This window comes from Thalassophryne amazonica, chromosome 15 (assembly GCF_902500255.1).
Source record: "Thalassophryne amazonica chromosome 15, fThaAma1.1, whole genome shotgun sequence".
NCBI classification, from domain to species: Eukaryota; Metazoa; Chordata; class Actinopteri; order Batrachoidiformes; family Batrachoididae; genus Thalassophryne; species Thalassophryne amazonica.
The window spans coordinates 4,798,039-4,818,321 of record NC_047117.1 but is presented as its reverse complement, the minus strand read 5'-3'; the positions used below and the strand labels follow the sequence as shown (position 1 = coordinate 4,818,321).

At 44.5% G+C, this 20,283-nt stretch overlaps 1 protein-coding gene across 3 annotated transcripts in view; it reads right to left on the bottom strand.

Annotated features, from left to right (window-relative positions):
- Positions 1 to 20,283, bottom strand: part of LOC117525937 (hexokinase-1) — a 47,621-nt gene that overhangs the window by 2,087 nt on the left and 25,251 nt on the right. For all 3 annotated transcript variants that reach the window (XM_034187899.1, XM_034187901.1, XM_034187902.1), the window contains 6 exons: positions 18,921 to 19,225; positions 17,869 to 18,017; positions 16,979 to 17,098; positions 12,695 to 12,790; positions 10,287 to 10,386; positions 1,885 to 2,068 (listed from right to left, as the gene is read on the bottom strand). In XM_034187899.1, the coding sequence (XP_034043790.1) occupies positions 1,885 to 2,068; positions 10,287 to 10,386; positions 12,695 to 12,790; positions 16,979 to 17,098; positions 17,869 to 18,017; positions 18,921 to 19,225 (954 nt within the window). The remainder of the gene's footprint in view (positions 1 to 1,884; positions 2,069 to 10,286; positions 10,387 to 12,694; positions 12,791 to 16,978; positions 17,099 to 17,868; positions 18,018 to 18,920; positions 19,226 to 20,283) is intronic.

Here is a 20,283-nt window from a genome sequence, read left to right as displayed (position 1 = left end):
CAACCTCAAATCACAGAATAAAAGATTTGTAAGATTTCAGCACCATCTTGAGCTCATCTAAACCCAAAATATGTCAAATAATGATGAGAAAGTTCTTAAAATTAGCATTTAATTTACAGAATATCTACATTAAAACATGAACAACAAACAGTATAAATTAAAGCTATAGGGCCTTTTAAATTTCACAAAACTGAGAAAATTTACCTCATACTGACATCCAGCCATAATAATGCAGGTTTATTTTTGTAGCATGTTGCAAAATTACAGCTCATTTTAATGAAGAAGTCATATTTATCTGGGGGGAAATTCCACAGTGAATATTGTCTTTTCCTTCATGGCGTCATGCAGACAAAACGCGTGTGAGTATGCGTGAGGTTTTGACATTACCCGTGACCCATTTTACAGTAACATCCATAAGATTTCTTGTAAATCAATTCCAAATCTACCAAATGTTGACAGCATGAATTTTGATCATATTGACAGTATTATATTATGATTCCCTTAATAAAATTATAGCGGTGCCAAATAAAATACTTTTTATGACTTAAATCTTAAAAAACAAAACAAAACAGAGGCACTATACTTTTAGCATTGGTTTCAATTAGGAAAACTATACAGTATCAAAATTATGACAAGACATTAGTCCATAAATAATGAAAATACTATAATACTGATATTTTTGTCATTAAGGTAATAATAATGATATTGATCAATTTATGCACAATTTACTGATTATGCTTCTGTAGTAAAGTTATAAATGAAGAAATAGATGAGTTCTATTTTAAAAGAAGAAAATAAAATCCAAATTACATGCAATGACTTGCAAATTAAAAGCATTTTTAAGATAATTTTTCGCACATTTTTAAAGTTTTAAGTTTAATTCTTGACATTACATTTTTTATTAAATATCCTTGTCAGATATGTATTTTTTTTTTTGTTTTGTTTTGTACATTACTTCACAGTGCTTTTAAATATATGTCATACTCTACAGTAAACTTAATATATCCTTATTCACTTTGAGCAAACAGCACTGTTATTTAAAACAGATGTGGTTTATACATTTATTCTGGCTAACCGTGCTCTTTGTTTAATGTTGCTACAGTAATTCATTTTTGTTGTCAGATCAGTAAATCAGGATTTCATTAAAACATCCAGTGTGACCTCGTGGACATCCTGTTAAGACACAAGAGAAAATAAATGGCCCTCCAACTCTTTCCACCACTTTTCCACCACAGATGTAGAGCTAACATAATAAAAATCTTTATTTTAAAATAAATCTTTAATATTTTGACTTATAGTTGTGATATGATGTAGTTGTTTTCTGTCATTTATTAACAATTCATTATTCTTACAAAATAATTTCTGGCTCCACCTCTTTTTGAAGAGCCACCACAAAATATTTAGGGGCTTCTATTCCAGGCTTGACCTTTGCACCATGGTCTGGGAAAACTGGTTCACTGACAGAACGTCCCAAGTCACATAATTTCCAGTCTGTACCTGAGATCTTTTTCAAAAGAATAATGTCTAAGGAGTATTTGTGCAGAATTTGGTGCTTGTTTTACCATTTGAAAGATTCCTCTGTAAATACTCTGTTTTCTGCTGCACTAAAAACAAACGAGAATATTACAAGAGGGAAAAGAAAACCCCAGTAAATACTAGAGTTTAGACGCAAAATACTATAAATCCAGATTTTCATGAATACAGTACAATAAAAAAAGGTGTGTTCAAATTATTTAATATTTTACACATCAACGTCTCCTGGCTCCACCCCTTTGGGGGATCTAAATGAAGATGTAACGTAATCCTGCTAACAAATTCATAAACTGACAAACGTGGGTAAAAACACTGGCGGGAGTAGAAATCAGATGTAAGAAGTCTGTTGACCTTTGTTTGCCTTCGTTGAGTGAGTTTTCGTCCACCGCCTTGTCATATATCGTCCTGATGTCATCCAGACAGCCGTTGTCTCCAAATGCCCCCCACTCCATGTTGACACACATGCGACCTTCGTTCCCATCCACCATCTCGATGTTCCGAGTCTCCTCCATGTAACAGGCGTTACTGCCGGTCCCTGACACAAAACGAGACCCCCAGCGTTAGACTGAGAAACAACTGATGTTTGTGTTTCAGATCACCACATCAACCCAAACCAAAGCAACTTGTTGGGAAAGTGTAGGAACACGGACCCACAACAGGGGGCGCAAATGAACGGACAATGGAGTAAGTCAAAATAACAACGCTTTACTGTTGTGAATGTGCACAACGAATACAACCAATTACAGAAATGGACAACAGTCAATACACAAAAGTGTCGTGTGGGCAGGCTCGAAGATAGGAGACGCCTCTCCAAGGTAAGACCGGAACCACACGGCTTCCTCCGCCACAGGACCCCGGGAATACTGGAGCCGCCAAGTCCCGAACTCCCAGGTGGCCACTGCCTCCGCGTGTCGGACCTGGTACTGCTGGCGAGGGAAAAAGAACAGTTAGATGGGGGCGCGTTTGCACCCAGAACTCCGAACGGCAGGAAAGGTACCTCCACCTCTCGTTGGAACAGTAATCCAATAAACTAGCTCAGTCAAGAATATGTACTCTGTATGCTTCGATAAGTTACCTCTCCGGTAGAAACGATATCTCGGCGATGAGGTGGAGATGCCGTCCTGCTGATATACCCCAGTGATAATTGCCGTCAGCTGTCTCAGGTGATGGGTGACAGCTGTTACCAAGGCTGCTCCTGTGGGGCGGCGGCGCCCTCTGGTGCCTGGAGCCCGCACTCCAGGCAGGGCGCCCTCTGGTGGTGGTGGGCCAGCAGTACCTCCTCTTCAGCGGCCCACACAACAGGACCCCCCCCTCAACGGGCGCCTCCTGGCGCCCGACCGGGCTTGTCCGGGTGGCGACGGTAGAAGTCGGCCAGGAGGGCCGGGTCCAGGATGAAGCTCTTCTTCACCCAGGAGCGTTCTTCGGGACCATACCCCTCCCAGTCCACCAGATATTGAAAGCCCCGGCCCATCCGACGGACGTCCAACAACCGGCGCACTGTCCAAGCCGGCTCGCCATCGATGATCCGGGCAGGAGGTGGTGCCGGACCGGGTGTACAGAGGGGCGAGGTGTGATGGGGCTTGAGCTTCGACACATGAAACACAGGATGGATCCGCAGTGAGGCTGGAAGCTGAAGCCTCACTGCGGCGGGATTGATGACCTTGAGGATTTTAAACGGTCCTATGTACCTGTCCTGTAGTTTAGTGGAGGCCACTTGTAGTGGGATGTCCTTTGTGGACAACCACACTTCCTGCCCGGGGCGATACGTAGGGACCGGGGTCCGCCGCCGGTCTGCATGGGTCTTCACCCTCATCCGGGCCTTCAACAAAGCAGAACGGGCGGCGCGCCACACCCGACGGCACTTCCGCAGGTGGGCCTGGACCGAGGGCACACCGACCTCCCCCTCAACCACCGGGAACAACGGGGGCTGATACCCCAAACACACCTCAAAGGGGGAGAGGCCGGTGGCTGATGACACTTGACTGTTGTGGGCGTACTCGATCCAGGCCAGATGAGTACTCCAGGCCGCCGGGTGCGCGGCTGTCACACAACGCAGTGTTTGCTCCATTTCTTGATTGGCCCGCTCTGCTTGCCCGTTGGTCTGGGGGTGATACCCGGACGAGAGACTGACCGTGGCCCCCAGTTCCCGGCAAAAGCTCCTCCAGACATGCGAGGAGAACTGGGGACCGCGATCGGAGACGATGTCTGATGGTATCCCATGCAGGCGGACGACGTGGTGGACCAGGAGGTCCGCTGTCTCCTGGGCCGTAGGGAGCTTCGGGAGGGCCACGAAGTGGGCCGCCTTGGAGAATCGGTCCACTATCGTGAGGATCACGGTGTTTCCCTGGGACGGCGGGAGGCCCGTGACAAAATCCAGGCCGATGTGGGACCAGGGGCGATGAGGCACGGGCAGCGGCTGTAGCAGTCCCGGAGCCTTGCGATGGTCGGCCTTGCCCCTGGCACAGGTGGTACAGGCCTGGATATAGTCCCGGACGTCGGCCTCCAGGGACGTCCACCAGAAGCGCTGCCGGACAACTGCCACGGTTCTTCGCACCCCTGGGTGACAGGAGAGCTTAGAGCCGTGACAGAAGTCCAGGACTGCAGCCCTTGCCTCTGGTGGGACGTAAAGTCTGTTCTTTGGTCCAGTCCCGGGGTCCGGGCTTCGTGCCAGGGCCTCCCGGACGGTTCTCTCTACGTCCCAGGTGAGGGTGGCCACGATAGTGGACTCCGGGATGATGGGTTCCGGTGGATCCGACAACTCCGCTTTGACCTCGTCTTCGTGTACCCGGGACAAGGCATCCGACTTCTGGTTCTTGGTCCCGGGCCGGTAGGTGATGCGGAAGTCAAAACGGCCGAAGAACAGTGACCAGCGGGCTTGCCTGGGATTCAGCCGCTTGGCGGTCCTGATATATTCCAGGTTCCGGTGGTCAGTGAAAACCGTGAATGGCACGGACGTTCCCTCCAACAGGTGTCTCCACTCTTCAAGAGCCTCTTTCACCGCAAGGAGTTCTCGGTTGCCGACGTCATAGTTCCGTTCAGCCGGGGTCAACCTGCGGGAAAAATAGGCACACGGATGAAGGACCTTATCGGTCTTCCCACTCTGGGACAGCACAGCTCCTATCCCTGAGTCCGAGGCATCCACTTCAACCACTAACTGGCGACTAGGATCGGGCTGCACCAGAACGGGTGCAGACGAGAAGCGCCGTTTCAACTCCTTGAACGCGGCATCGCAACGATCCGACCAGGTGAAGGGGACTTTTGGTGAGGTCAGGGCTGTCAGGGGGCTAGCAACCTGGCTGTAGCCCTTAATGAACCTCCTGTAGAAATTCGCAAAGCCGAGGAACTGTTGCAGCTTCCTACGGCTTGTGGGTTGGGGCCAGTCTCTCACCGCTGCAACCTTGGCCGGATCAGGAGCGACGGAGTTGGGGGAGATGATGAACCCCAGGAAGGACAAAGAGGTGCGGTGAAACTCACACTTCTCGCCCTTAACAAACAGCCGGTTCTCCAATAACCGCTGCAGGACCTGACGTACATGTCGGACATGGGTCTCATCTTTTCTCCGGATCCTGAGTATGTCGTCTAAATATACGAAGACGAATCGGTGCAGGAAGTCCCGCAAGACATCATTAACCAATGCTTGGAACGTCGCGGGAGCATTTGTAAGACCGAACGGCATGACCAGGTACTCAAAATGACCTAACGGGGTGTTAAATGCCGTCTTCCACTCGTCTCCCTTCCGGATCCGAACCAGGTGATACGCATTCCTAAGATCAAGCTTGGTGAATATCTTGGCTCCATGCAGGGGCGTGAACACCGAATCCAACAAGGGTAAGGGGTATCGGTTACGAACCGTGATTTCGTTCAGCCCCCTGTAATCAATGCATGGACGTAATCCGCCATCCTTTTTCCCCACAAAAAAGAAACCCGCACCCATCGGGGAGGTGGAATTCCGGATCAACCCGGCAGCCAAGGAGTCCCGGATGTAGGTCTCCATTGATTCGCGTTCAGGTCGTGAGAGGTTGTACAGCCTGCTGGACGGGAACTCAACGCCTGGAACCAAATCAATGGCACAATCATACGGGCGGTGCGGGGGAAGGGTGAGTGCCAGATCCTTGCTGAACACCTCCGCAAGGTCATGGTACTGCACCGGCACCGTCCCTAGATTGGGCGGGGCTCTGACCTCCTCCCTGGCCTGGGAACCGGGAGGAACCGAGGAACCTAAACATACCCGATGGCAGGTCTCGCTCCACTGGACCACTACCCCGGACGGCCAATCGATCCGGGGATTGTGTTTCAACATCCAGGGAAAACCTAAAATCACACGGGAGGTGGCCGGAGTTACAAAAAACTCGATCTCCTCCCGGTGATTCCCCGACACCACCAGAGTTACTGGTGGTGTCTTGTGGGTGATTGGAGGGAGTAGGGAGCCATCTAGTGCCCGTACCTGCACAGGCGAGGTAAGCGCCACCAGAGGGAACCCTATCTCCCTGGCCCATTTGCTATCAAGCAAATTCCCTTCTGAGCCCGTGTCCACCAGTGCTGGGGCCTTCAGGGTTAAATCCTCATAAAGGATTGTAACTGGGAGTCGTGTGGCGATGTGGGTATGTCCCACGTGAACGTCTCGGCCCCCCCCTAGCCCAGTGTCTAGGGGCGGGCGTTGGTGTTTAACCGCTCGGGGCAGTCTCTTACCTGATGCTCAATCGAGCCACAAACAAAACACGCTCCGCGGGCCAGCCGCCTTTGTGTGACCGGTGCCCTAAATGTTGCCCTACTCGTGTCCATAGCTTCGTCAGCAGGGGGAGCTGTGATCGCACGGAGCGCAGGGGCCGTGGAGCGTGGGGAGGGCGGAATGCGGTTGGAACCGGAAGGGAGAGGGACGACGCGTGCCTGGCCACGCCCTTCGTCTCGTTCCCGACGGCGCTCATTTAACCGATTGTCTAATCGTATGACAAGATCGATAAGCCCATCCAAATCCCGCGGTTCGTCCTTAGCCACCAGGTGCTCCTTGAGGACCAATGACAGTCCGTTTACGAAGGCGGCGCGGAGGGCAGTGCTATTCCAGCCGGACCTCGCAGCCGCGATGCGGAAGTCGACTGCATAGGCAGCTGCGCTCCGGCGCCCCTGTCTCAGTGACAGCAGCACGGCTGAAGCGGTCTCTCCTCTATTAGGGTGATCGAACACTGTTCTGAGCTCCCTCACAAACCCATCATATGTCAGAAGGAGCCGTGAACTTTGCTCCCAGAGCGCTGTAGCCCAAGCGCGTGCCTCACCACGAAGCAGATTTATCACATAAGCTATTTTGCTAGCGTCGGTCGCGTACATGACGGGACGCTGTGCGAAGACGAGCGAACACTGCATAAGGAAATCCGCGCACGTCTCCACACAGCCTCCGTACGGCTCTGGGGGGCTTATGTATGCTTCAGGGGATGGTGGGGGGGGGTCGTTGGACAACCAGTGGAACGTCGCTGTCACGCACAGGGTCTACGGGAGGGAGAGCCGCAGCGGCGCCCGGAGGGCGCGCTTCCACCTGCGCGGCGAGAGCCTCCACCCTGCGGTTCAGGAGGGCGTTCTGCTCGGCCATCAAGTCTAACCGAGTCGTGAAAGCGGTGAGGATCCGCTGCAACTCACCGATTACCCCTCCTGCGGACGCCTGTGCGCCTTGTTCTTCCATTGGCCGTTCAACAGCCGGTTGACGCCCCTCGGGATCCATGACGCTGGCCGAGATATCCTGTTGGGAAAGTGTAGGAACACGGACCCACAACAGGGGGCGCAAATGAACGGACAATGGAGTAAGTCAAAATAACAACGCTTTACTGTTGTGAATGTGCACAACGAATACAACCAATTACAGAAATGGACAACAGTCAATACACAAAAGTGTCGTGTGGGCAGGCTCGAAGATAGGAGACGCCTCTCCAAGGTAAGACCGGAACCACACGGCTTCCTCCGCCACAGGACCCCGGGAATACTGGAGCCGCCAAGTCCCGAACTCCCAGGTGGCCACTGCCTCCGCGTGTCGGACCTGGTACTGCTGGCGAGGGAAAAAGAACAGTTAGATGGGGGCGCGTTTGCACCCAGAACTCCGAACGGCAGGAAAGGTACCTCCACCTCTCGTTGGAACAGTAATCCAATAAACTAGCTCAGTCAAGAATATGTACTCTGTATGCTTCGATAAGTTACCTCTCCGGTAGAAACGATATCTCGGCGATGAGGTGGAGATGCCGTCCTGCTGATATACCCCAGTGATAATTGCCGTCAGCTGTCTCAGGTGATGGGTGACAGTTGTTACCGAGGCTGCTCCTGTGGGGCGGCGGCGCCCTCTGGTGCCTGGAGCCCGCACTCCAGGCAGGGCGCCCTCTGGTGGTGGTGGGCCAGCAGTACCTCCTCTTCAGCGGCCCACACAACACAACTACGGCTAATGTGATAGTTTTATGTGACATACGAGTGTTTAAGTACATCGCTCTGTGTACCAGCTGCTCTTATAAACCTTCAAATGAAAGCTGCTTTGTGTCCGTCCATCCGTTTATCCATCATTTATCTGTGTCCGTGTTACTGAGACCATAACATTAACAGAGCAGCCCGTCTCTCCAAAGTCTGAAATATCTGACTCAGTTAAAAAAATATATGTTCTTTGAGGAATGTAAACAAGTTTACAAGATGTTTGTAGAAATATACCAAAAATTCATTTGCATTGTTGGGGGCGGTGACCATCCATACTGGTGACACTGGTCACCAGTATGGATTGTGATATATTGTCAACATCATGAGAAATATGGCCAGTGAGAACCATCACCAGGCCAGACATTTTTTTTTCATTCATGCCAATGAGATAATGAAAACTAACACCAAATATCCAATAATCTGGGAATCAGTAATCATTTCAGTGCATCCGTAGCTCTGATGGTCACAACGGCGCTGTTTTTGTTGTTGCTGTTTTTGTCTCCTGTTCTGCTGAGCTCCAGATGTGACTCTAAACATCTATTCAGTACTTTTATTATAGATGTAGCTTGGCTATAAAGTCATTTTCACATGAAGACGTAACCGTCATGGAAGTATTGTGAAACTGTGAGTCAGCTGAGTGAACCAGCTGATGTTTGCGCTGCGTGATCGTTGAAGACTTAACCATTGTTAATTATACACAGCCACGGATTTCTTAAACGTAGAATTGTAAAAGTATTTTATTCATGAAGTTTTACATCCAGATTTTAACATTGAAAGAGCAAATTTGAAAACTAAAATAGTCCAGTTTAAACTCTTACTCAAATAAGAATCATTAAAGGGGGTCATATAGTGCAAAATGAGTCATACCGTGACATAACGTGCTTGCCGACACTACCGCTTTATGCAGTAGCTTACCGTTTTGGTGTGGGTGGGTGGGGGGGGGGGGAATTCTACCACCTACCATTATGATCGTCAGCACAGTGGATTAGTGGTTAGCACTGTTGCCTCACAGCATTAAGGTCATGGGATTGATTCCCACCTGTGGCCTTTCTGTGTGGGTTTCCTCCGGGTGCGCCGGCTTTTTCCCCGCATTTAAAGACATGCAGGTTAGGTGGACTGGAAACTTTATAACTGTCCAGGTCTCCCTTGTAAAACAGATCTTGATCTCAACGGGACTATCCTGTTTAAATTCTGATGAGTTAGGAGATCTCACATTGGCTCAAACCAGACCCGCTTCTAAACTTTTACCTTGAGAGGTCATTGTGTGACACCTTTTCTTGTCTTGTCTGTGATTGCTTCCTATCGTATCACACGCTGAATAGAATGATGGGACACACCTGTATTCTGTATATTTTATTCTGTGAACGCTGCAGGCAAGTTTTTTCTTCCTTTTATGATAATGTGGTTTTATGACGCTTGATTATCTTGGGACTCTTATATTTCTTACGGTTTTTCAAATAATACGATGACTTTTAGATGTAATGCCCCAGTCAACCTTAGCCAGACACGGCGCTGTTGTGCATCCAAACTGAACTCTTTTGGTTCTCAATATGTCAGAAAGTATAATATAATAGTCACCATCCAAAAAGTAAAAAAATACCGGGAGATTAAAGGATTATTAGTGAGACTAATAATTTGTTATATATATATATATATATATATATATATATATATATATATATATATATATATATATATATTTAAAGACACAAACTTACAGTATCGCCTGAATATGAAAGCTTCTGACGGCTCATAGTCAGTGAGCTGTTGGCTTTCTTCACCTCCGTGAAGAACTTGCTAACAGATGGTCCGGTCTTTAGCTGGTAAGCTTTCAATCTGTGTTTTTTTTTTTTGTTTTTGTTTTTTTCAGATGCTGTTTAGATATTTATGGAGTATGTTTATGTCCGACTTGGCTTTTGTAATTGTGTTTTTAGCTTTCTGGTTTGTAACAAGTCTGATATGGCCTGATATGGGAAAATATCAGACCGGAAATCAGCCAATCACAGTGCACGTAGCATTGTAGCCACATAGTAATATGTCATAGCACCCGCCCCTATGTAGTGTTGCCATTTAAACAGCCAAACAAGAGTTTTGTGTAAAGTCTAAAACTAAAAGGACACACATTAGAGTGCACACTTCCTAATGTCCTGTTTGCAACAAATGATTTTTGTATCTCACGTCTCTGTTGTCTGTGATGTTATAATGTGAATTTGTGGCTGTCACTTCCAGAAGTGCATTAGTTTACTTAAAAGTTTCACAGCACATTTGATATTAATAAAAGAGCTGTGTTGTTGACGAGGTGGCGAATTGACCTGCGATCAGTCCAATCTCACAGGTGGGTTCCTCGTACGCGCAGGTCATCATTGTTCCAACTGTGTCATTCACGATGGCGACCACATCCAGATCAAACTCCTGCACAAGAAACACGAGGACAGTGAAAGTGCAAAGCAACAACTCTGTCCATTAGTGTAACACTGATGCCACCGTTCTTTTGCGATGGTCGTGTGTTGTGTTAAACTCAACTAAATCAAAGCAAAAAGTGTTTTGAGATGAATCATTTCAACAATCGTGTTACATTTTAAAGCTTGATAATTGGGGAGTTGTTTCTTTGTCTCGTGCAGAAAAATGACACCTTTTACCAAAAGTGAAATTCTGATTAAACGTTTGCGTTGTTAAAAGTATTGATCAAACCAGGACATACTTCCGTACATTTATGTTTGTGAACAGCAGATGCCACACTGAGCACAATGCAGTTCACTCACTCTTCTAAATCGACTGCATGCTTTAAGAACAAACAAAAACCAGGCTGTTTCACACACAAAGTATCACGGACGGCCTCTGAATTGACCTTCAGAACAGTCGTTTCATGCTGCCAGTCTCACACTGATTTACCTGTCCAATCACGATTTACATTCACTCTGTACTTACAGCATCAGTCATCTAAAAGGGCAAAATCAATAAGTGAAACCCAAGTAGTCACTTATCAATAACAAAAATCTAACATGGGAGGATAACCAAAAACAATAAGCCGTCATAATCGTGTCTTTTTGTTGCAATGAGAAATTGTCCATTTTGTCTAAAGGTGCCAGAATGTACACGTGTTACTGATGTGATCATGTGATGTCATTGACCATCATACATTAGTATTTGAATCTTACCTATTAAAACCATTAAATTTAACATTTTTAAATTTCTATTCTGCAGACCTTTCATGGGGGGCACTAATATCTAAATAATGCCACTCCCCGATTTAAATCTGTGTCACATATCTGCAAATACACAGTCTGATCTGATTGATCGGGGAGAATCTGATCAAGGGTGATTTTATTTATTTGTTTATTTATTGCACTGCATCCTAAGTCTTGTTTTATGTAAATAAACGCTCCCAGACAACTCTGAACTTATCTAAAAAAGGTAATGTTTCTTTTCACAGTCTGATCCCAGCTTTGTTCACATTTTCTTCAGCTTTTTGGCCCTTGATGTTTACCGTACATAAAGTACCAAAAAACATTTCGACATGTGCAACTGAACATATTTTTATTTGCAATTAAAGTTCCTGATGAAATGCTTTTACATGGCTAAAGTTATATATTATGTTTAACGTGTTCAAAAATATATATAAAAACAGTTTTTAAACAGTAAATTTAAAAAAATTTAGTTTGTTTGACCACTTGTTTTTATTTATTTATTTTTAATTTGGAAAAGCAGTATTGCTACAAATTCAGATTTACAGTACATAGCATCAAACTCACTGCAAGTAAATTAACATAACATTGTGAATATTTAAAATATGACAATTTGCAGTATGTGGAATTTGCTTCCTGGCTCTTGCAAAAAAAAAATCTAAAATTATTTTTGAATATTTACATGAAAAAGCTTTTCATCTTAAATATTACATCCAGAAAAATATGCATAAGTAAGAATGTCTGAAGAGTGAGTTGTGGAATGTTTTAAAATAACTTATTACAAATAACCTTTCAGTTTCCCAAATCGTAATTATATCAAGTTAGACAAAGTACAGCTTTGTAGGTTTTATGTACTCAGTACACTTAGTTCAGTTCCTTCCGCATAGAGGAAGACTCAGATTCTAACCACGTCCTTGGAAAAGAAAGAAACTGACAAATACGCTCATCTCAAGTTCCATGACACTTTAAAACCACTCAGAGAGAGAGAGCGAGAAAGAGAGAGAGAATGAAGAAGTGTCTGCTTCAGCTACATTCATACAGAATCTACTGCAAGGCTGTGTGGACTTGTGAGGCTTATTTATGTTTTATAACATAACCACTTTTGAACAAAAATTGCTTCTAGTTTTATAGAATATTTCTGTGCTGAAATGCTCTCTCTCTCACAGACCTCATTCACTGTGTACTTCACTCAACCATCTCCCTCGCTCTGTCTTTTTTCTCTTTCTCAGCTAAATTCATACAAAGGCCTTTCCTTTCCACAGGATTGTGCGGACTTGTGTCTGTTCTTTTACTTTTAGAAGTTAACTGCTATGAAATAATCAGAAAGTTACTGTTCATGTCTCTGCTTTAGTGTGTTTCTGTTGGAACAATGACAAACATACAGTGTGTGTGTGTGTGTGTGTGTGTGTGTGTGTGTGTGTGTGTGTGTGTGTGTGTGTGTGTGTGTGTGTGTGTGTGTGTGTGTGTGGCTGCATGTCTTTTCATGGCTCAGTTTACTGAGTGACATGATTGTATCATCTGTTTCAGTCATTTACCTCTTTCCTCTTGATGGCTTCTCGAAGAAGCTCCACCACATTCTCCCCCTCACAGTCTGTGGCTTTGAATCCCTTGGTCCAGGTTAGGAGGATGCCCTGTGCAGTAAATAAGTTATTTATATTCAGTGTAGGTACCACTGTGGACAGTGTGTGCGAAGGAGTTGTGGACTCGGTTGCACAGTCTGAGATCATTTGGCTGCCCCAGGGCCTTGATTCTATGGCAAGACATAAGTCGAGATGACAGAGGGCCTGGAGAGTTGCAGGTTGGTAGATGGCCGTTGACTCACTAAGAGTTCCTCTGCCCTTTGAAGATATTTTTTCATTTGGTAAGCTTCATAAGTGTGTCTTTGATAACCATGAACTTGAGGTCAACACCAAGATACAAGTCTATCAAGCTGCTATCAGATCCACACTCCTGTATGGTTCTGAAACTTGGACTACATACCGATATTAAGTAAAACAGAAAATTTTCACCAAAGATATTTAAGTACAAACCTGAACATGAAGTTGCGCGATCACATTATTAATGCTGAGGTTCTTGATTGGTGCTCTATGACAAACACTGAGGCTATGTTGTACCAGAATAGATTCCAATGTACGGATGTATGGCCAGAGTGGATACACATAATCTACTTAAACAGCTTCTCTTCGGTCAGCAATCTAAGGATGTCCTTAAAAGGACCTTCAAAGACTGAGATGGATAATTGGGCCACAGCCCCATCAGATAGACTGGTGTGGAGGTGAGCAGTCTGTAGTGGAGCGAAGATCTTTGAACAGAAGAAGAGCTGCACAGGCACTAAAATTAGGACCACCTCCTGGGTAGACATTCATGCAGAAATGATATGGACCGCCATGCTCGCGTCAAACGGCAGTGATAGCCTGGATCTTGATGTAGGACTGCCACAAACCCAGTCACTCCAACTCTTCACTCAGCTTCTCAGGTACTGTAATCAGGACATCCGATGATTCCACAAGCATCGTCCACAAAGTCCAAGTCAGTGAAGCTTTCTTCACCAACAAAGGCACCCAAGTTACTGGACTCCTTTATGTTAAACATCCAGTCCATGCCAGCATTGAAGAGAGTAACAGCAAAACACAACCCTGTTCAATGGCAGACTTCACTGGGAAGACTCCAGCAGCACTCACGGTACCTGTGCAAACACCAGCAACTTCAGGGATTCTGTCATTCATGCTTACAGTTATAATTCCTGAGCATTAGCATAAAAATGGCCAAACAGGGAATTTTGTGGAACACGCTGAAATTTTTAGGATAAGTCCAGAAAAAGTCCCCAAAAATCCCCTTGTGGCTTTTTAAAACCAGCAAGGATTTTCTTTAACATATCTTTGCTTCTGGAAAGGTTAAAAACCTGATTTAAGTGCCCTCCAAAAGTGTTGAACGTTTGGAGAGCACTGTTTGTTTTAGGGCTTGAGAAACTACTTACCATGATTATCTAGAGGTGCTAGGGGTGTATTTTCATGAGATGTACAGTAAAACATATTTTCTAGGTCAATCACATTTGATGTACATCTCATGAAAATACAGCCCGATATCTGTTCACTGAATAGGACTAGCAACAAGTCACGCAAAAGATAAAAAATCCTGGCGCAATTTTGTTTGAGTTCTATCTTAGATATAATTTCCCCTTTTAGATTCTTTCTTCAGTCGTATTTCACATTTTTCAAACACATACACGCGCAAACTTACCGCCAATGTTTGTACAACCCCTGGCAAAAATTATGGAATCACCGGCCTCGGAGGATGTTCAGTCAGTTGTTTAATTTTGTAGAAAAAAAGCAGATCACAGACATGACACAAAACTAAAGTCATTTCAAATGGCAACTTTCTGGCTTTAAGAAACACTATAAGAAATCAGGAAAAAAAATTGTGGCAGTCAGTAACGGTTACTTTTTTAGACCAAGCAGAGGAAAAAAATATGGACTCACTCAATTCTGAGGAAAAAATTATGGAATCATGAAAAACAAAAGAACGCTCCAACACATCACTAGTATTTTGTTGCACCACCTCTGGTTTTTATAACAGCTTGCAGTCTCTGAGGCATGGACTTAATGAGTGACAAACAGTACTCTTCATCAATCTGGCTCCAACTTTCTCTGATTGCTGTTGCCAGATCAGCTTTGCAGGTTGGAGCCTTGTCATGGACCATTTTCTTCAACGTCCACCAAAGATTTTCAATTGGATTAAGATCCGGACTATTTGCAGGCCATGACATTGACCCTATGTGTCTTTTTGCAAGGAATGTTTTCACAGTTTTTGCTCTATGGCAAGATGCATTATCATCTTGAAAAATGATTTCATCATCCTCAAACATCCTTTCAATTGATGGGATAAGAAAAGTGTCCAAAATATCAACGTAAACTTGTGCATTTATTGATGATGTAATGACAGCCATCTCCCCAGTGCCTTTACCTGACATGCAGCCCCATATCATCAATGACTGTGGAAATTTACATGTTCTCTTCAGGCAGTCATCTTTATAAATCCCATTGGAACGGCACCAAACAAAAGTTCCAGCATCATCACCTTGCCCAATGCAGATTCGAGATTCATCACTGAATATGACTTTCATCCAGTCATCCACAGTCCACGATTGCTTTTCCTTAGCCCATTGTAACTTTGTTTTTTTCTGTTTAGGTGTTAATGATGGCTTTCGTTTAGCTTTTCTGAATGTAAATCCCATTTCCTTTAGGCGGTTTCTTACAGTTCGGTCACAGACGTTGACTCCAGTTTCCTCCCATTCATTCCTCATTTGTTTTGTTGTGCATTTTTGATTTTTGAGACATATTGCTTTAAGTTTTCTGTCTTGACGCTTTGATGTCTTCCTTGGTCTACCAGTATGTTTGCCTTTAACAACCTTCCCATGTTGTTTGTATTTGGTCCAGAGTTTAGACACAGCTGACTGTGAACAACCAACATCTTTTGCAACATTGCATGATAATCCTCTCCTTTGTTTCAATTGACATCTCTCGTGTTGGAGCCATGATTCATGTCAGTCCACTTGGTGCAACAGCTCTCCAAGCTGTGATCACTCCTTTTTAGATGCAGACTAATGAGCAGATCTGATTTGATGCAGGTGTTAGTTTTGGGGATGAAAAATTACAGGGTGATTCCATAATTTTTTCCTCAGAATTGAGTGATTCCATATTTTTTTTTTCCCTCTGCTTGGTCTAAAAAGTAACCGTTACTGACTGCCCCAATTATTTTTCCTGATTTCTTATAGTGTTTCTTAAAGCCAGAAAGTTGCCATTAGAAATGACTTTAGTTTTGTGTCATGTCTGTGATCTGCTTTTTTCTACAAAATTAAACAACTGAATGAACATCCTCTGAGGCCGGTGATTCCATAATTTTTGCCAGGGGTTGTACAGTTGAGGAGAATAGCTGAGAAGGTTTATGGAAGGACCTTTGGGCATTTTTTTAACCCATCCATGAGGAAATGCTTTGGCCTGTGATGATGATTATACAAGTAATAATTGTAATAGTAATAATAATGATCAATTCACAGCACTGTCCATGCCATTTAGATCTAAATTGTTCAAATTTGCATTATTATCCATGAAATTGCAGCCATTTTGGACAACATGTTGAATTTTGAAAAAGCCTGAAGGGGGATTTTCAGGGACTTTTACTATGGTATTCTACATGTTTTTCTGGACGTATCCCTTATTTTGGGATATCGAGCCCTTTATTTCCAGGCTGTTGGATGATACTTGTCACCCAAATGGTTGGGATGACAGCAGAACAATATTTCCACCCACCTGAGGAAGTTCAGCCCCACAGGTTCCTGCAGTTTTATCTGCCTTCGGCTCTTTCACCTCCTCTGCATAGGTCAGTCAGTGTAAGTGTGTTTAAAGTGGAGTGGGGCTGCAGGGGAGTTATTATTTGGAAGACTTCAACAAAAAAAATTTCCAGCTAGAACAGTGATTTGATCACTGGTCCCTCGTGCGGTGCTGTGTGTGGATGCCATGTGCAATTGGGCAATATACAAATATAGATTCTGCTAATTTTAAAACTACAGTCTGTAGGATTTAGTGTCATCTAGTGGTGAGGTTGCAGATTACATTATGCCTTTGATGATCACAATGGAGAGCCCTCCCATATAGAGAAGACAGCCTCAATCTAAGCTCATGAAAACGCATCGATTCATTGGTGCAGGTAATTACACACTAATAAACAGATGATTATGAACCCTGTATTCCATTTCTGCAATTAAAGGGATGCCCTAAATCCTGCACACTGTAGCTTTAAGAGAACAGAAGACAACATACTGCATCCAGGCTGGTCTGGTGGCAGGGGAAGGAGAAAGTGAATCCCAGCGGCAGTCGAGCGCTTTTCATTCCCATGTAGTCCAGGAAGTCAGAGATGCAGTGCACAATGTGGTCAAAGAGCTGAAAGGACATGAGCCATTTATTGGTTTGCATACTGTTGGCTCGCAGTTCATTTCAGAGTGAGACAAACATCTTGGCACTAAAAGGGTTTTTAATATTGTATTTAGGTTTTTTGAGGTGTTTTGGCAGCACTCGGAATGATTTGTGCTTTTAACAGCTGTCACGTGTCACATACTGACCACATACTGCTGACAACCGCTGAGCAAAGTGTGAAATAAATATATGGTAAAATGGCAAGAAAGGAATAGAAATTGTCTTTGGAGTCGTCATTCTCAAATATGATGTGGCAGAACAGTAATGCTGATAAAATTAAACGTACTTTGTATGCCACCTAATCTTTATAAAAATCTGCTTGGAGTGATTTCATACAGTCACATTTAAACTGCAGTCAATACAATCAAATAAAGGCTTTGAATTGTGCACGTAGAAGCGCATAATGTGGCCACGGCCATCAAACCAGAAGATCTAATCGACTAACCTTTTCCAGACCGTGTGTGGACAGAGTTTGCAGATCACATTTGCTCACTTTTTATGAAAATGCAGCATATGCACAAGTTTTTGAGTTATAGAGAATAATGATCAGAATGACTTCACAGTGTTATTGATAAATAACCAGAACACATGATCTTAATCATCACTACAATCAAATCAGTTTTTTTTTGTCTTTTTTAATGTTTTTCCTGAGAATTGTTTTTTCTTTGTTGCTAATCAAAACAAGCACAACCACAAAATCCTCAGTGACAGAAAAAAAAAAAAAATCAGATGGTTACCTCTTCTCCTGTACCCTGCATGACTTCCAGAGGAATGGCGTAGATTTTGTTATGCATTTCTACTGTTCGCCTCTTCCCACTCCGAATCTTAACCAGGAGCACGCGGAAGTTTGTCCCCCCGAGATCCAGAGCCAGGAAATCTCCATTTTCTGAATTACAAAAAAAAGTGTTTGTTTATTTAGCCAAATATGATTAATAAAATCTAATCACCATCGAAAAGGTTTCATTACAACATGGAATAATACAGGGAAAGTACTTAAAATGTATCTGAAAATCCTTAAATGTGTCTAAAACACCTAAATCAGCCAGTCGGAGTTGGATGATATTTCTGTCCTAGATGCTGAAACATATTGCACTTGATGTTTCAGGTGTAATTCCACAGAACTACCACACAGTGATGCTATACAGAGCAATAACACAGGAGTGTGAGCTCAGCCGTCAGAGCTGGAACAGCGTCTGTGTACGGGCGAGATGGTTTCAAGGACATTTCCCGCACACAGCCAGATGGCGGCTGTTAAACGCCAAACAAAATGAAAACATCTACAACATACACCAGCTCCTGAAACAACGGTCCGTCAAGCACAATAAGAACAAACGCCATCGGAACCCACTAAATTTCCTTTTTGATCATGCTAAATCTTATTGCATCTGTAAATCTCACTTCATTACATCTTCATATCCCAAAGAATTGCTCACTTGGGTGGACACACCCTAAACTGCATATTCATGAAGGCACAATTGCTAAATTGATAATACGCACCACCACACACAGATGCAGTCCTCAGTGTGCACCGCTAGTAAATCAGCATGCTTTTTTTTTTTTTTGCAGTTGCTATGTGTTTGCACGTTTTTGCACACGTAAACCCTAAATACTTAAATACTTTCTTAAAATTTACTTAATACTTACTTAAAACTTAAGCGTTTGGCTTTAAAGGCCAAGAAGATTCATCAAATAATGTTAACACGTAATTATACCTTTTTAACAGGAAACACAGACTTGATAGATGTTGAGTATAAATACGTTTTAGTTATGTGTGTCACGTTTTCGTTACCTGTTCCGTCTGGTGTGCTTCGGACGAAGCTGGGCAGCATTTTGACTGAGGCGTCCTTGTGGGTGTCCTTCTTCAGGCCTCTTTCCATCTCCACCCTCATCCTTTTCTTCACCTCTAACAGTTGGGCCTTGCTCAGCCGAAACTCTGCCAGGGTTTGCTGTATCTGGCGGGCCTGCTCCGTCAGACGGTAGGCAACTGCTGTCACCATGGCCGCGCCTTTAGCGCTGCCACTCTCAGACAGCAGGAAGCGGACATCTGAGTCTGGGACCAAGCGGCGCACAGTTTTGTGCAGACGGCGGGCGTATCTGTTCAAAGAGCAAAAAAAAAACCCAATCTGGTTCCAGACTCTCACTGCTGATATTCAGAGAAACACTTTTCACCATAAATCCTGGAGATCCGGTGACTCATTAACCAGGCAGATACCAGTAGAATGAGATTAGTGACATGCTGTCAGTTTTTTGTTATTCTTCGAGATTAAAGGGGAACAGAAACGCTTTTGAGAATTTGTTTGTGCATTCATTAGTAAAAATTAAGTGTTCTTCATGCACTTGCAGAATGTTTGAGCGCAGTGTAGATAATATTATTTGAATCAAATTTGCCGCTAAATTGACATGTAAATGCCCATTGGCTGAAGTCAGTGAAGGACACTTCTGGGTGACGTCCCTGGTTGGGGTCGTCCTCTGCTGGGGACGAGTGCAGTTTACTGAGCTTGCTCACTGAAGTTCTGTTAGTCTCATCAAGAAACAGGTGGAATACGCCGGAAAGCTGCGCATGTTGGCAAAACCACAAACGGAGCAACGAGGGAGACAATATGTTCTTCCATGTTGGAATCCATCTCGGGGAGAATGGCTGCACTGGAAAACCTCTTTGATCGTCAGTAAGACCACATCTCCTCTATTCAGATGTATTGGGAGCCACTCTGAAGTTTCAGACTGTGGAATCTGACAGACGTCTGTTAATCTGGATATCTATTTGGTTTCCAAACACCAGCTGTCCTTCAAGGCCGCTGGGATAAAATCCTCCCCCCGAAGAACACTCCTGATAGCCTCGCTCCTCGTCTCCCCCGCCTCTTTGTCTTCCCCTCCCTCCCTCCCTTCCCAGTCCTGAGATGTTGACTGTCTGACCTTGAGACTCTGGTGGACTGATTCAGGACTGGGATCCACCCCCCAGGATGGACAGATAAGGCCTGTCGATGGTGCCTCAAGGGCGGCCTTTCTGGGCTGTCTGTCTGGACACTGGACACATCCAAGTCTCGGCTGTTGTCTGTCGTCTATTGTGATTTTTTTTGTTTTTGTTTTTGTTATGACTGTTTTTCTGTGCTATGGGTTTTTTTGCTCTCCAGTGGTGCTGCGGGAGTTCAACG